The sequence below is a fragment of the Silurus aristotelis genome (assembly GCF_946808225.1).
Source record: "Silurus aristotelis genome assembly, chromosome: 3".
Lineage (NCBI taxonomy): Eukaryota > Metazoa > Chordata > Actinopteri > Siluriformes > Siluridae > Silurus > Silurus aristotelis.
In genome coordinates this window covers 36,764,154-36,780,481 of record NC_139576.1, presented here as the reverse complement: position 1 = coordinate 36,780,481, position 16,328 = coordinate 36,764,154, and the positions used below count along the sequence as shown (strand labels likewise).

Genomic DNA, 16,328 nt, shown 5'->3' with positions numbered 1-16,328 from the left:
ATCCACTATTCACACAAACTCCTTCCAGCCAATCACAATCGACTATTCACACCTGAACTCCTTTCAGCCAATCACAATCCACTATTCACACAAACTCCTTCCAGCCAATCACAATCGACTATTCACACCTGAACTCCTTTCAGCCAATCACAATCCACTATTCACACAAACTCCTTCCAGCCAATCACAATCGACTATTCACACCTGAACACCTTTCAGCCAATCACAATCCACTATTTACACCTGAACTCCTTTCAGCCAATCACAATCCACTATTTACACCTGAACCCCTTTCAGCCAATCACAATCCACTATTTACACCTGAACTCCTTCCAGCTAATCACAATCCAGTATTCACACTAACCAGGGGATATAAATCGTGGTAGTTCTTGATAATACAAACATGACACCACAATATATTACCTCTTTTACTAAACATCTATAACATGATACAGGGTTCATCAGGTCACGTGACACGCGACACTTCCACACTTCCACCAGCACGTCGGTTCAGAACGTTTCTCAGCAGCATCGCACCACTTCGCTACGACACGTTTAAGTGTTATTTACAAGCGTCAAACTTCATCATCCTGTCAGTGTGCTGATGTGTACGTGTCATAAATTACGACCGCTCTCACGTGATGGAAACATAACGCACGTGACCGTGCAGGTCTTACAACGCGGAATCCAAGGCTACAGATCCAACAGTAAGTCCTTGGTGTAACTGACTGGTCAGTGTAAGCTTAGCGCTGTGTTGTCGTAGCAACAGTATTGGTATGAAGAATGACCATTTTTTTAACATTCCATTCCACATTAAATCCTCATCTGCTGTTACGATAATTTGCAATCTTCTAGATATTCCACTAGATATTTTGAAGATTTGTGATCATCCAGACAGGTAGTGATGGAGGTGAGGTGAGGAGGCCTGGGGTGCGGTCATGTGTTCACATTCATCCCAAAGGTGTGAAACCCAAACCTCTAAAGCAAAAACGATGTAAAGTAGATCTTTATGGAGCTGGCTTCATGGAGGCATCATCATGCTGGAACAGGTTTGAGTCTCCTATTTCAAGTAAAGGGAAAATTTCATGTTAAAGCATCCAAAGGCATTTTTCAATTGTGTGCAATATCAGTTTGAGCAAGAACTAAAAATGTCTGGAAAATTTCAGGTGTCCCAATACTTTTGCCAATTCTCATTGTTCAGCAATTCAACCAACTCGAATTGAATCTGCATCTACGAACCAGGGTGTTGAAGGTAAAACATGACCCTGTTGCTGGATTTCCACATGCAGCCATCTTGAGAGAAGTAAAAAAAAAAAAAATGATAAACAATAAGCTGGCGCAGGCCTACAGGAAGTGGTGAAGCATCATGTCTGCACTGAGACTTGCAGGCAGTGAAAAGTCTGCATCTACCACGTGAGCCAATTACACTTCCTCTAAATAATACTCACTCTCCAACACACATTCTTCTCTTTTACTCTCCCACCATCTCTTAACCGTGGGATTGTCTGAAGACGGAACCGTAGACGTACCGTCAGATGAGCAGGTATGGACGGGTTTTTTTATTCCAACCAGAGTGAAGTCGTGGTGAAAAAAGTGGAAAATGGAGAAATCTTTCATGCGATACAGCAACTTTCTCACCTTTCCGATTTCAGATTGAATGTTTTTTTTTTCTTTTGCAAAACTTCGAGTGTTTTCATTGTTAGTTTAATGAGAAACCTACATATATATTACTTAAATTTACATTAACATACTAATACATATGTATATTTATGTATGTGTATATATATATATATATATATATAAATATTTCTGCTTGATATTCCAATAGATATTGTTTTCCAGGGTTTGTACTTCACTGTAGCCTTAAAGAAAAGTGAAAGTGTTAAACAGTGCAATAATTGTGCACGGCATCTTTTCTGCTTCTGAAACACTTTTATTTAAATAGACATAAGATTCTGCACTCGGCTGGCATTCGGCTTCCGTTACCCTTTTTTTCAAGTGATTTATTTATTTCCTGTTGTGTCAAATGCTGAACTGTTACTATGTAGAGACAGGCCAGGAGTCGTGTGTGCACTCAGTGGGTGTAAAGATGTTTCCTCACATTTCAAACTGAAAATTTTCCATCACTTGGAGCTCGATATTGCATGAAAACTAAACATTTAGAATTTTGGTTTATTCACTGATCATTGACTGATTAGTTGTTTCTGAATAATATTGATGATATGGCTTTGTGATCTTGGTATGTAATGATATAAATACTTACTGCTTGATGCTTGTCTTACACAATACTATGTTGTGATAATCAGTAACTACAATAGAACTAATGACTACGACTAGGAAAAGTCAAATGTTCACGATGTGTAAAGATCATCTACTAATATAGGAGACTTAATGAAATCTGCAAATGGCACCCCAGTTAAAGGGTTAATTTTTCAAACATAATTTCTATTTAAATAAACGTCTGACCAACCATCAGCGTATAATTCATCATCATCCAACAAGCTTCGCTCTGAAAAGTTCAACAAGAAGGTGACAGGAAGTAGGAGTCCACACATGTCCCATTCTTACAATATCATACCATAAACAAAACAATCCCACACTCACTGCAAAAACGACATGTTAGATATAATATATATAGAAAACATCAAACATTAACACTGAAGACATCAAACTATGAAAGAACGTTACCTTCAGCTTTGATGGCAGCTTTCCACACTCGCTATTCTCTCAGGTTGTTCTCTGAAATGGTTTTCTAACAATCTTCAAGGAATTCTCACAGGTGAGAGTTGAGTTCTTTTTGTTGCTTTTCCTCAAACACAATTGGATCTAGATCGAGTGATTGTGGAGGCCTGGTCATCTGATGCAGCATCCCAACACTTTCCTTCTTTGTTCAATTTAGCTCTTACATAACCCAAATGTTTGGGGTCTTTTTTTTATTGTGAATATAACTGTGCAAACCAGATTAGATGGTAAAATGCTGTGGTAGCCTCAGTTTTGACTGGGTCACCAACAGTGTTACCAGCAAAGCAAACCCAACACCATTACACCTCCATCTCCATGTTTCACGGTGGGAACCACACATTCAGGAACCACTGGTACATTTGAAAATGGACATGGTTGTTAGAAGCAAAAATCTTAAATTTGGACTTAAATATGGCCAGTTTTCCACTAATGTCCATTTTTTGTGTTTCTTGTTACAAGCAAGTCTTTTCTGCTTGTTGTTCTTCCAAAGTAATGGTTTCTTTGACGCAATTTGACCAGGACGGTCTGACTCATACAGTCTCCTCAGTGCATGATGAAAAACATAAAAAAAATTATATATATATTATTATATGTATGCTCCAATTGAATTACTAGCTTTTATTTCATCTCTAATCTGAGGTGCTGTAAATCGGTGGTTTCTGAGGCTGCTGATTCCAATAAACGTATCTTCTGCAGCAGAGGTACAGTGAGGAAAATAAGTATTTGAACACTCTGCTATTTAGCAAGTTCTCCCACTTAGAAATCATGGAGGGGTCTGAAATTGTCATCGTAGGTGCATGTCCACTGTGAGAGACATAATCTAAAAAAAAAAATCCAGAAATCACAATGTATGATTTTTTAACTATTTATTTGGATGATACAGCTGCAAATAAGTATTTAAACACCTGAGAAAGTCAATGTTAATATTTGGTACAGTAGCCTTTGTTTGCAATTACAGAGGTCAAACGTTTCCTGTAGTTTTTCACCAGGTTTGCACACACTGCAGGAGGGATTTTGGCCCACTCCTCCACACAGATCTTCTCTAGATCAGTCAGGTTTCTGGCCTATCGCTGAGAAACACGGAGTTTGAGCTCCCTCCAAAGATTCTCTATTGGGTTTAGGTCTGGAGACTGGCTAGGCCACGCCAGAACCTTCATATGCTTCTTACAGAGCCACTCCTTGGTTATCCTGGCTGTGTGCTTCAGGTCATTGTCATGTTGGAAGACCCAGCCTCGACCCATCTTCAATGCTCTAACTGAGGGAAGGAGGTTGTTCCCCAAAATTTTGCAATACATGGCCCCGGTCATCCTCTCCTTAATACAGTGCAGTCGCCCTGTCCCATGTGCAGAGAAACACCCCCAAAGCATGATGCTACCACCCCCATGCTTCACAGTAGGGATGGTGTTCTTGGGATGGTACTCATCATTCTTCTTCCTCCAAACACGTTTAGTGGAATTATGACCCAAAAGTTCTATTTTGGTCTCATCTGACCAAATGACTTTCTCCCATGACTCCTCTGGATCATCTAAATGGTCATTGGCAAACTTAAGATGTTCCTGGACATGTGCTGGTTTAAGCAGGGGAACCTTCCGTGCCATGCATGATTTCAAACCATGACGTCTTAGTGTATTACCAACAGTAACCTTGGAAACGGTGGTCCCAGCTCTTTTCAGGTCATTGACCAGCTCCTCCCGTGTAGTTCTGGGCTGATTTCTCACCTTCCTTAGGATCATTGAGACCCCACGAGGTGAGATCTTGCATGGAGCCCCAGTCTGAGGGAGATTGACAGTCATGTTTAGCTTCTTCCATTTCCTAATGATTGCTCCAACAGTGGACCTTTTTTCACCGAGCTGCTTGGCAATTTCCCCGTAGCCCTTTCCAGCCTTGTGGAGGTGTACAATTTTGTCTCTAGTGTCTTTGAACATCTCTTTGGTCTTGGCCATGTTAGTAGTTGGATTCTTACTGATTGTATGGGGTGGACAGGTGTCTTTATGCAGCTAACGACCTCAAACAGGTGCATCTAATTTAGGATAATAAATGTAGTGGAGGTGGACATTTTAAAGGCAGACTAACAGGTCTTTGAGGGTCAGAATTCTAGCTGATAGACAGGTGTTCAAATACTTATTTGCAGCTGTATCATACAAATAAATAGTTTAAAAATCATACACTGTGATTTCTGGATTTTTTTTTTAAGATTATGTCTCTCACAGTGGACATGCACCTACGATGACAATTTCAGACCCCGACATGATTTCTAAGTGGGAGAACTTGCAAAATAGCAGCGTGTTCAAATACTTATTTTCCTCACTGTAGCTCTTGGTCCTTCTTCCCTGTCTCGAACCCGTTTCTTCATAGCGTTTGGTGATTTTGGTGACTGCATAATTTCTTGCGATAATATGGATTTGTACAGTAGTCGTAGTAGCACTAATAGGGGCAGTTGACTCTGTACTTACATTCAGAAGGCAAGAAATGTCATGAATGAACCCTTGACAAGGTACACCTGTGACCTGAAACCCGTTCCAGGTGACTAGCCTGTGCATCTGATGTGAGAATGCGTTTGCCAAGCTAGCATCAAAGCTACTTTGTACAATCGAAAATATAAAACAGATTCTGTGCTATTTAAGATGTTTTTGCTGACTACACAATTCCAGATCTGTTCTTTCATAGATTGGACGTCTCCAGTATTAATGTGCAATGTTAAAAAATAATAAAAAATGAAGAAGAAAAAACAGAAGCAGAAGATTTGTCCAAACTTTTGTCTGGTACTAATATATATATATATATATATGAAAATAACATGTAAATAAATAAACATTTGTATATGACCAAGTCCAAAATGATCCTAACTCCAATATCCAAACCCAATGATCTGTCAAAATTGGTCTTCATTACGTGTGTAACAATGAAGTCTGTTATTATGAATTTTTTTTTATTTTATTTGATAACTATATAAGTCATAATAACACCTGTAACAGACTTCATAGTTACACACGTTCATAGTTACACAACTATGAAGTCTGTTACAGGCGTTATTATGACTTATAGTTATATATGTATTTCACATCAAAACATGATTACACTGAATTTAAACAAACTTCTAATTATGTTTTAATTATGCACAGAAAAAGTGATTAAGAAGCGACTGTCATATTAACACAATCCGATTACAAAATCTCATAGCAAAATCTATTATACTGAAGCGATTCTAAGGTAACTATATTTATGTAATATAATAAAAAGTGTGCTATAATAACAATTAGATTTTTCCCCAACATAGTAATATAGTAGATCATTTTAATTACAGTAAGTGATAGAAAAGAGCAATGATGTCACTTTCAAGCTTGAAACACCACGTTTGAGTCCCATAAACAGGCAAAAAATGTGGCGTAGCCTCTGAGCTCCTGTACCTGGATATTGTATAATTCTGACTGAAAACAAAAACCAAAAGCATCAACAAAGACTCCATTCATCCAAGCCACCTGAAGAGATGTACAGGACCATCAGGGTTAGGGTTAGGGTTAGGAGGTCATACAAAAGCAGACTGAATGCCAAAGCTGTACAGTAGCTGCCATTACTCTTTTGATCTTGATCTGCAGGTCAAGTACGGTTTCATCTCTATAGGCAGGTCAGCTTATTTTTGTCATATGTAAAGATCAGTGGTGGATAAAGTACACAATCCATGTAGTTGAGTAAAAGTAGATCCACTCAGTAAAATGTGACTCCAGTAAAAGTGTCCCTTTAAACTTTCACTTGAGTTAAAGTCCAAAAGTTTTTGCCTTCAAATGTACTCGGGTATCATGATTTATTACGGCTATAATGTTCCTGCAGCACTTCTTTACTGTTAGAAGATACATCATCTAATAAGTCAACAAAGCACTCAAATTTGCGTTGGCATCTTCAAAAGTAAGCAGCAAGAAAAAAAAGAAAGTTTTTCTGATCTGCACTGCACAATGTTTATATGACAAGCCAGGACTTTAATCCTTTAAAGCACTGGTTCATTTGGCTATTTGGCTGTTTCTTTGGCCTGTTCGATCTGTATTTTGTTGTTCATCTTAGGTTTCTGGAATAAAATCTCTGGATGTTCTGCTCAGTGCATAAAGGCCCAGTGGGAGTAGAATGGTAGTTTTCTGGGGCCGGGTCTGACACATGTAACCACAATTTGATCGTTTTCTTTCAAATTTCATCTAAAAGACGGAATCTACTGAGCTCCATGCTACAAGAAAAGATTAGGGAACGTTTCTGCGTTCCCAAGGTTTTTATTTTTATTTTTATTGAATGTAAAGAAGAAAAAATTCCAGGAATCATAATTGAAGCTCTAGATGTTTATGAATGGTCGCTGGCAAATATTTTAAGCCACAGTTCAACCCTAGAAAACCTTTTTCAAACAACACCTGACCTTTCTAGCAATATACACATTTGTACAGGACGTCTTAGGATGTGTGTAGGACGGATGCTGTAGTATGAAATTTTCCCTTCACTTGAACCAGGAGACCCAAACTGGTTCCATTGCTCCTGAGCACATAACCAGCTCTATGAACATATGCTTTACATGGGTTGGAGAAGATTGTGAAAAATGCTCCTCTGCATTCTCATCTCTGATACACTTTGGCGTATTCCTATTACTCAGTAAACACTTATAGCCGATTTCACAGTCACCTAAAAGGAGTGAGCAATAAAAAAAAATAGTTTTCATGGTTTGATGTTGCAATGATGCAAACCTTCGTTTCAGGAAGCTGACTTGACAAACACATGACACCGGGAAGTGAGTCAAGACCTACTACTCTACATTTCTCTCCACATTGCAAAAGTACACACAGAAACCATGGCACAATGCTGACAAAGCCTTAGAACAAATGGTTTACTGTGCTTTAAATACTGTATGGTGCAGAAATACAGAATTTCTGGCAACCCTTTTATGATACCCTATATAAATGAGCAGGAAATGTCTATATAAAGGAGAACACTAATATATATATATATATACGGGGATGATGTACAGATTTTTTTTTTAAACATCTACAATTAATACTGAGTCACTTCCTGTAACGTCTACCATAGTTGGAGTAACGCAGTTTGGATGTTCTGCTATACCAGAAGTCGTTTTATTCGCTTATATTTTCATGACTTGGTTTTATGTCGAATCCTAGGAAGGTTTTTGGCACAAAAAAAGAAAAAATCATCAGCCAACCAGCATCAATGATCCACCTCCTTGTTTTTCGTTTCTGCTCCTGATATTCCTTGCTGTCTAATTTTCCATAAAAAAAAGAAGTGATATGAGTAATGCACTCCCTCAAAAAAAGAGAAACAAATAAGCAAGTGGGAGTTTGGGAGACATCCATGATCCCACCACACCAAATGGACACAGATGATTGTGTTTTCACTACAAGACGATTCAGCAGTGTCTTTCACAGCAGATATAATAAGCACACAGTGCATCAGGTCTAATAGAAAACACAGAGACTGTGAAAATTAGCATGCTTCACACACTTCTCAGCAGAGGAAACGTCTTCGAGAAACTCGACTGTAATCGCAAGGTTCTGGCCACACAATTGTACAGGATGACTTTAGAAACGCTAGCATCGCTACACAAGGAAATGCCCCTGAAGATAAAACCAGCTCCATATGCTTTAAATGGGTAGGAGTGGAAGATCTCCTGCTATAGAGCTCTGGAACAAATCTCCACAAAATCTAGTGGAACGTCTTCTCAGAAGAGTGGAGGTTATTATAGCAGGAAATGGGGACTACATGTGGAATAGGATGTTCAGAAAGAAGCTAACGTTGTCCACAATCTTTTTTTTTTCTAAATAGCGTATGATTATTTGACCTTGAGATCATTATTTAGCTTTTACTACTATTAGTGCCATCTAATGAAACCTGATCAGTGCTTGTCCACTCTTTCAGCGTTAGCACCATGCAGAATGTGTCGAAAACGCCTCCTACTCTGGTGCTGCCTCAAGGAGCCGTCGCCATGAGGATCAAAAGCTCCGCAAACAGCGGCGAGCGATTGAGCCAAACCAAATCCATGGTCATACCGGACCTCGACACAGCCCCCAAACCAGTGAGAGAGATATACCCTTCTTTTTACACACACACACACACACACACACACACACACACACACACACACAGTTTAATCAAAAATAAATAAATAAATAAATAAATAAATAAATAAATAGCATATTTTACCAATTGTCTTATCGTCATTTGATTGTGATGAATGACCTTGTTCTAGCTATCCAGGTAAACAAACAAACAAACAAACAATAAATAAAATCAATGGAAATTTACTTCAAATATATTTTACTTAACGGTGTCACATATTTAATACAGAATTTACCATCCATCCATCCATCCATCCATGATATAGTCAGAAGTTAAAACAATGCAGATAGAAATGAACATGATGGTCATGTTGGAACAAAAAATTTAAATTATTATTTTTGTATTTGTTTGTGTTTATTTATTTAAATTAAATTAAATTGTGTACATCAAATTATCTATAAAATTTTTTATTTCTTTTTTAAAGAAGAATAAAACTCCATAAAAGTGTTATTCAAATTCTACGTTCATGTAAATCTATGCATAAAAATACATAGTGTGTGTGTGTGTGTGTGTGTGTGTGTGTGTGTGTGTGTGTGTGTGTGTGTGTGTGCGTGTGTAAAATCAATATAAAAAGAACACTGCACATATATTGACGTTGTACAGATTTTGTAGGACCTCCATTATTAATACTAATCCACTTCCTGTAACATCTACATGGTTGGAGTCACAGAGCAGCTTAGATGTTCCTCATGCAAGACACTTTTAAAACGTCTGATTCTCTAACTTGATGTTTTGTGAATTTCTTGTGTGGGGGAATTCAACACCAACACACTCTTTTGTGTTTTATGGTGGTAGTTTTAAAACAGGAGGATAAACTGTTGTACTGCGTAACAGTATTTGTGCAGGTCTACATGGGAATGATGATCAGTTCGATGCAGTACAGCAACGATATTCAGTATTTAAGTTTTGATCAAAATTTTAGTACTAATCAATACAACATTATGGCAGATATTTGGTTCAATGCTGCACTGATAATCCTGAGACTCAACAGTAGAGGGCAGACTCACACTGTGTTACAAACCCTGTACCATCTGCTGCTTTTACAAGACTAAACATTAAAACGTGATTTTACATTTTTTACAAATAAACCCAATACTACTACGCGTATTTCACGCATAATTCACATTTATTTAGTTTGTATGTTTTATGACCAGTACTGGAATTTGGAAACAGATCCATGCAACAACAATCAGACAATCAGTGTGTGATTCAGACGGTAAAGAACATTCATAATCTGCAGCAAGCAAAAACCTCGCAGCCTGTGTGTGATGGATTTCATTGGATTTCTTCACTACCTTATAAAATCACAGATAAAAGGTTCTTTTTTTTCCCCCCCCAACAGCTTAACCGACATCGCAGGAACCAGTCCCAGCACAATGCCAGTCAGGGTTTACAGCAGGTGTGTGTGTGTGTGTGTGTGTGTGTATACACTCATTTCATCACAAAATAAGAATTATCTACACTGAATTTGTTCTAAGGATCTAAAATGCTACAGATCACAATGGACTGTAGGGCCAAAAGTATTGGGACACCAGACTTCTCCAGCTATTTGTGGTGGTTCTGAAAAACTGTAGCACAAAGTTGGAGGATCACAAATGTACAGGACGTGTGTGGATGGTCTAGCATTTTAATCTTATGGTCAGGTGTCCAAACACTTTTGTCCATATATTAGGTATCTATATACAACATATATATATATATACATATATATAGACAGACAGACAAACAGATGGGGTTAACAGACAGAGACAGACAGACAGACAGACAGACAGACAGACAGACAGACAGACAGACAGACAGACAGATAGATAGATAGATAGATAGATAGATAGATAGATAGATAGATAGATAGATAGATAGATAGATAGATAGATAGATAGATAGATAGATAGATAGGGTAAACAGAGCCAGCCAGCCAACCAGCCAGATAGATAGATAGACAGACAGATATGGTGAATGGATGACCGGCAGACAGACAGACAGACAGACAGGGTGAATGGCAGACAGACAGACAGACAGACAGACAGACAGACAGACAGACAGACAGACAGACAGACAGACAGACAGACAGACAGACATTCTCTACTAACCCGTCATGAATTGTATCCCGACTCCAGCCAGGTTTGCATGGAGTTTATCTGAACAAAACCAAGATCTCTGATGGAGGAAAGAAACTCAAGTATGTATAAAATCATTTCTCTATGAATGTAATTTATATATATTTTATATACTTTATTCATGTATTTAAAGAGCCAATACTATAAGTGTATTACAAACACTGCCTTAAAATTTCTTTCCATAGTCAGAACTATGTACAGCCAAACACCTACATTTGAAGTCTGACATTTTGCAGATGCATGAAACTATTAGACACATTAGATGAATTCCCACAGCTCATGCGATTTGATATAACATGTTACCACACTGCTGGAGCTCATTTCTTTATTAACCCGAGATGCACATGAAATGTGCATTAAAGACATTTTGGTATTAAATCCTAAAGCCTAAATAAATCCTTTAAAGATCCCTGATGTAGCTGCAGTCTATGAAATGATCTGATCCTTCTGTTAAACAGCGAGCACTGATTATAGATCAATTTCTCTGCAGGAAAAACTGGACGCTGGCCTGGGTTGTTCTTTCATCAAACGAGCTGCATTTCTACAAGGAGAGCAAGCAAGAAGCAATGCTCAGTTTGGTAAAGTATCTGCATATTCACTAAACGCACCCGAAACTGAACTTCTAACAACCTCGATGAAACTGAAAGCTGTACGAGGAGGTTTTTTTTTTTTTTTTATGAGCATGTTCGCGTGCATGTTCTGCGTTTCTGTATTTGGATCTGGCGCTGTAAGTGTTACCAGAAAGCTTGTCTCTTCATATAGATCGAAAATGTTGACATGGATGTTGGATAAAAAAAGGGTGATTTAAAACAGAACCCATTCTGTTCTCTCACATGGAACCTCTCACCAACACTCACTGTTCTGTTCAGAAAACCTTATGGGCTCTGGGGCTTTCCTTTTTCTAGTGAGCTGTTGGCTCAAAAATAGCTTCTTCATGTTTAGGTTTTTAAAAGGATAATACTAAAATCATTGTATTTACACTTCATGGACAAAAGCACTGGAACACCAGACCTTTCCACCCATATGCAGGTCTTCCCCAGACCTTTAGCACAAATGTTGAGGCACACAATTGTGTAGGACGTCTTTGGAAGCTGTAGCATGAAATTTTCCCTTCATTTAAACTAGGAGACACAAATATGTTCCAGCATGACAATGCCCCACAAAGCCAGCTACTTGAAGATCTGCATCATGGTCAGGTTTCCACAAACTTGTGTCCATATAGTGTAAGGGACGTTACACTATAAGAGTCCATAATTGGAGATAAAAATCTGAAAAAGACCTTTAATCTTTGCCGTATGATGATAGTAAAATGTTCCTTCAATTCAGACTTCAGACCAGGTCAGTGGTGGGATTTGAGTTTCGGCACAGATGTGAATACTGAGCATTAATATATTTCTATATATATATCCTTTGTATTATTGTGGAATCCACAGAAACCAGGAATTAAAGCAGACGGCGTGAACCTCAGTGGCGCCGTTGTGGACTGGACGACGGAGAAGTCGAGTCGGAAGAACGTCTTTCAGGTTAGAAACCTTCCTGCTACTTACTTTTGGAAAACGAATGAGGAGATGGTAGGTCTTCAAACTCGTAGCAGCATTAGAATATATAAGTATAGATCTACATCATGGTCCTGCTGCCTTCTACCATCCCAAAGACCACACTCTGTTATCGAGCTCAAAACATTCAGATCGCTTGTTAAATTGAGATTTAATCAAGAAGTAGGAGTGGTTCAGACCACCATGCACTTAAAATCACCTGAAAAAATGTTACAAATGTTGGACTTTGAGGAATAATTTAATTAAGTATCAATATATATCTTGGTGAATTGCTTGCTATTTGCCCACAAAAAAAAAACAAAAAAGCGTATGCTCAGGTGTCCACAAACTTTTGCCTAAAGATATTGCATATGTACCATAACCACTCATACAAGTCCCATCTGAGCAGCTCTAATACTTAAATAAACGCTTGAGGAAAAAGAAAAAAAGTCAAATCGTTATCAATACACACTCGAGTTTATAATAAAGTGAAAAAGCAGGACTTCAGATCACATCTCATCTTATCATAAACCCACAATTCCTCACTGGCCAGAAATCTTTTTCTCCATGGGAAGATTAAAAAGACATTAAGCTAAACTAATCCTAAACTTGATATATATTTTCTTAAAAAAGTGCTTGTAGAGATATTAGCCTGCCATTTTGTGGTCTGATACGAGCGTCGATCAACTGGCGTGGATTAGTGAAGGGTGGGTGTGGAAACCGCTGGTCAGCTTAACAGGGAAATTAAGATTCCTGTCAGATGAAACACGGTTCAGATTTTGGATAAATTCCTTTTTTACATCATGGAGCCGTTTTTTTTAAGTTCGTTTGACTGTTTCGTTTTTTTCACTCCGCTTTCTTTTTTCAGGATTACGCTAATAGCATTCCTCGCTAAGCCTCGATCTCTGGTAGTTTTTGTCACTTGGTAAATGACACGTCGAAAAAATCAGGACAGCTTCAAACTTGCAACTTTATAATATGAACTTGTACACGTGACTAGAAGGCGAAATATGAGCCTGATGTTGAAACCGGCGGCCCCCCTTTACACGGTTAACGGATAAACCCGAGATCAGGGGGAAGGGAAGCACATTCAGGTGTCGCTTTCAAAGCCGAGTCCAAAACCGTTTCCGTGCCATCGGACATCGTTAACAGTAGAAGCTGGGACGAGAGCAGACTTTTCTTACAGGAAGGCATCCTGTACCACTGAAACAACACAGCCGCTGGCATTACAGTTCTAACGCCTGGATTTACACGGATCGTTTGACTCATCATTCCATTCTATCTGGATGACAGTAGTGAAAAACTCGGCAGGAAAGCGTGAATCATGTACCGTTAACATCATGATCTGGGAGCTCCCTTTGGGATTTCAAATTTGATCCATTTTCCAGTGAGAAATGTGAAAGTAGTGGGTTTAAATTCCAGCACCACTAATCTGCCACTGTGGGGCCCTTCAGCATGGCCCTTAAACCTCAATTGCTCAGCTGTAGAACTGAAATAATTAAGTTGCTCTGGATAATGGTGTCTGGTAGAAAATGTAACGCAAGATCACGTCGTTCACAAAGCCAGGTCCATGAAGATATGGCGTGGAGTGGAACATCTCCTGCTGTAGAGCTCCAAATGTGAATGCTGACTGCACCCCAGGGCTCCTCACCTCACCGACACCAGAACCTGACTTTACTAACACTATTGTAACTCATTAAGCACAAATCTCCACAACATCTAGTGGATCTAGATCATCTTCCCAGAAGAGTAAAGCACACACCAATTTAATCCACTGGTGTCCACAAACTTTCCTCCATATAGTGATGTAATTTATGTGCCCTCACAGATTGTCTTCTTTTTATCTGTCATAATTTTACCCGCGAGCAAGTCCTACTCCGTCTCAAATTAGCTCTCAGACACTGGAGGGTGTTAACCAGCTTTGAATTTTACTTCGAAGCCGTTGCATGTTTTCAAACTGTCACTCGTGCTGTGCAGCTTCGAGTTTCAGAGGGGAAACACTGCTGCTCGGATAAACAGGTTCTTAAACTCTTCGCCACCAATCAGTAAGAACTGGTAAAGAACCCAGTGTGTTCCGGTTCGTCTGCATGCTCCTGATGCCTACAAAACTCAAAAAAAGGTCACGAGCATGAAACAATTGACCAGGGTTTAAAACCAGAAAACAGCATAGACATGCTTATTAAGAGAGATTTATCTGAGCAGTTAAGGGTTAAGGGTCTTGTTTAAGGGCCCAGAAGTGGCAGGTTGGTGGTATTGAGTTTCAACCATCCGATCAGAAGTCTAACATCTTAACCACTGAGCTACCACTTCCCCCTAAAAATGTCTTTTGTCTCTTGAGAACACTTACATATCCGGCATTCGGTAGACGCCCATATCCAGAACTTTCTCATTTACACAACTGAGCATTTAATGGTTAAGGGCCTTGTTTAAGGACCCAGGGTGGTGGTGCTGGGATTAGAACTTGCAACCTTCTGATCGAGACACGACCACAGAGAGAGAAAATCCTTTACTTGTCACATGCACATTACAGCATATCCCAGTTTGTTAGGAAGAAGAGTGGAGGCTCTGCTTATCTACAGCACCCCTCGAACAGAGAGGGTTAAGGCCCTTGACATGAAGGTTCCTGAACCCAGTGTGCTCACAGAATGTTCTCTCACCCTGTTTTAGATCTGCCACCAAAATGAACACAATGCACAACTTGACTATGCTTCTCTATGCTTGACTTATCAACTCAAGCATGATGCATCATTGAATCCAATCCCTGACCCCACCCCCAAACACACACAAACGTATCCTTTGTTTTCCGCCTTATTAACGTTGATGGGCTTCTAAATCCCCTTCATTCCAAACAAGTTCGGTGCAAAAGTGGAGATAATTAATCCTGCCGTCTGCAGCGCTTCAAAGTTGTGTCTTTACAAAGCACTCAGACGAACGGTTGTTTAATAGAACAACACGAACGCGACACTACAAATGGCATTCTGCTCTTTGTACTGCTTCGCTTCGGCTTATTAAACATTAATGAACAGTCCAAGTGTGAGCTCGGATATTAAAAAATTACTCCTCATTAAACCCGGGCATGAAAAAAATGCGGCGTACTCTGCGTCATGCTCCTTTTTATTTCCTCTGCAGAAGTTTCTATGAGTTTGGTGGCGATTTATACGAAACCATTTTAAGACTTTATATTTTCCCATGTTTGACCTGTTCCTGTTACTATATTAGAAGTTTGTGGAGACCTGAGCATAAGATTTGAACATCACATTCTGCGTACTAGTCTCCATTTCCTGTTATAATAACCTCCACGCTTCTGGGTAGATGTTCCTCTAGATTTTGTGATCATTTAGCCTCAAGGGTGTTGGATCTGATGTGGGTAAGCTGATGAGGCCTGGGGTGCAGTCAAAGGTTTGAAGCTCTATAGCAGGAGATCTTCCACTCCAATTGTGGAAAAAGTCAGATGTTCCAATACTATAATGTATGTCCAAAATGTTTCTGGACACCTGACCATCACTCGTGTGAACATGTGTTCCATTTCCAATATGTTGGAAGCAAATATCTGCCACAACACTGTTCTAGCATGACGATGCTCCTATGCACAAAGACAGCTCCATAATGCACGGTTGTTGGTGTTAGGCTTGGAATGGAACATGACGAGTGTCCTGCATCGCCTCCTCAACTCCACTGAACACCTTTGGGATGAACTGGAACCTTGACTGTACCCCAACATAAGTGATCCTATTAGATGTTCTTGTACATGAAGGACCACGAATCCTCACAGAAATGTCCAAAAATCTGATGGAAAGCCTTCTCAGAAGCTTATCGGAGAACAGTGAAGGAG

At 39.2% G+C, this 16,328-nt stretch overlaps 1 protein-coding gene across 1 annotated transcript in view; it reads left to right on the top strand.

Annotated features, from left to right (window-relative positions):
• Positions 1 to 1,384: 1,384 nt before the first annotated feature.
• Positions 1,385 to 16,328, top strand: part of arhgap15 (Rho GTPase activating protein 15) — a 35,108-nt gene continuing 20,164 nt past the window's right edge. Inside the window, exons 1-6 of the mRNA XM_083537375.1 lie at positions 1,385 to 1,543; positions 8,644 to 8,800; positions 10,187 to 10,243; positions 10,962 to 11,023; positions 11,452 to 11,539; positions 12,395 to 12,484. Of these exons, the coding sequence (XP_083393501.1) occupies positions 1,536 to 1,543; positions 8,644 to 8,800; positions 10,187 to 10,243; positions 10,962 to 11,023; positions 11,452 to 11,539; positions 12,395 to 12,484 (462 nt within the window). The 5' untranslated portion in view covers positions 1,385 to 1,535. The remainder of the gene's footprint in view (positions 1,544 to 8,643; positions 8,801 to 10,186; positions 10,244 to 10,961; positions 11,024 to 11,451; positions 11,540 to 12,394; positions 12,485 to 16,328) is intronic.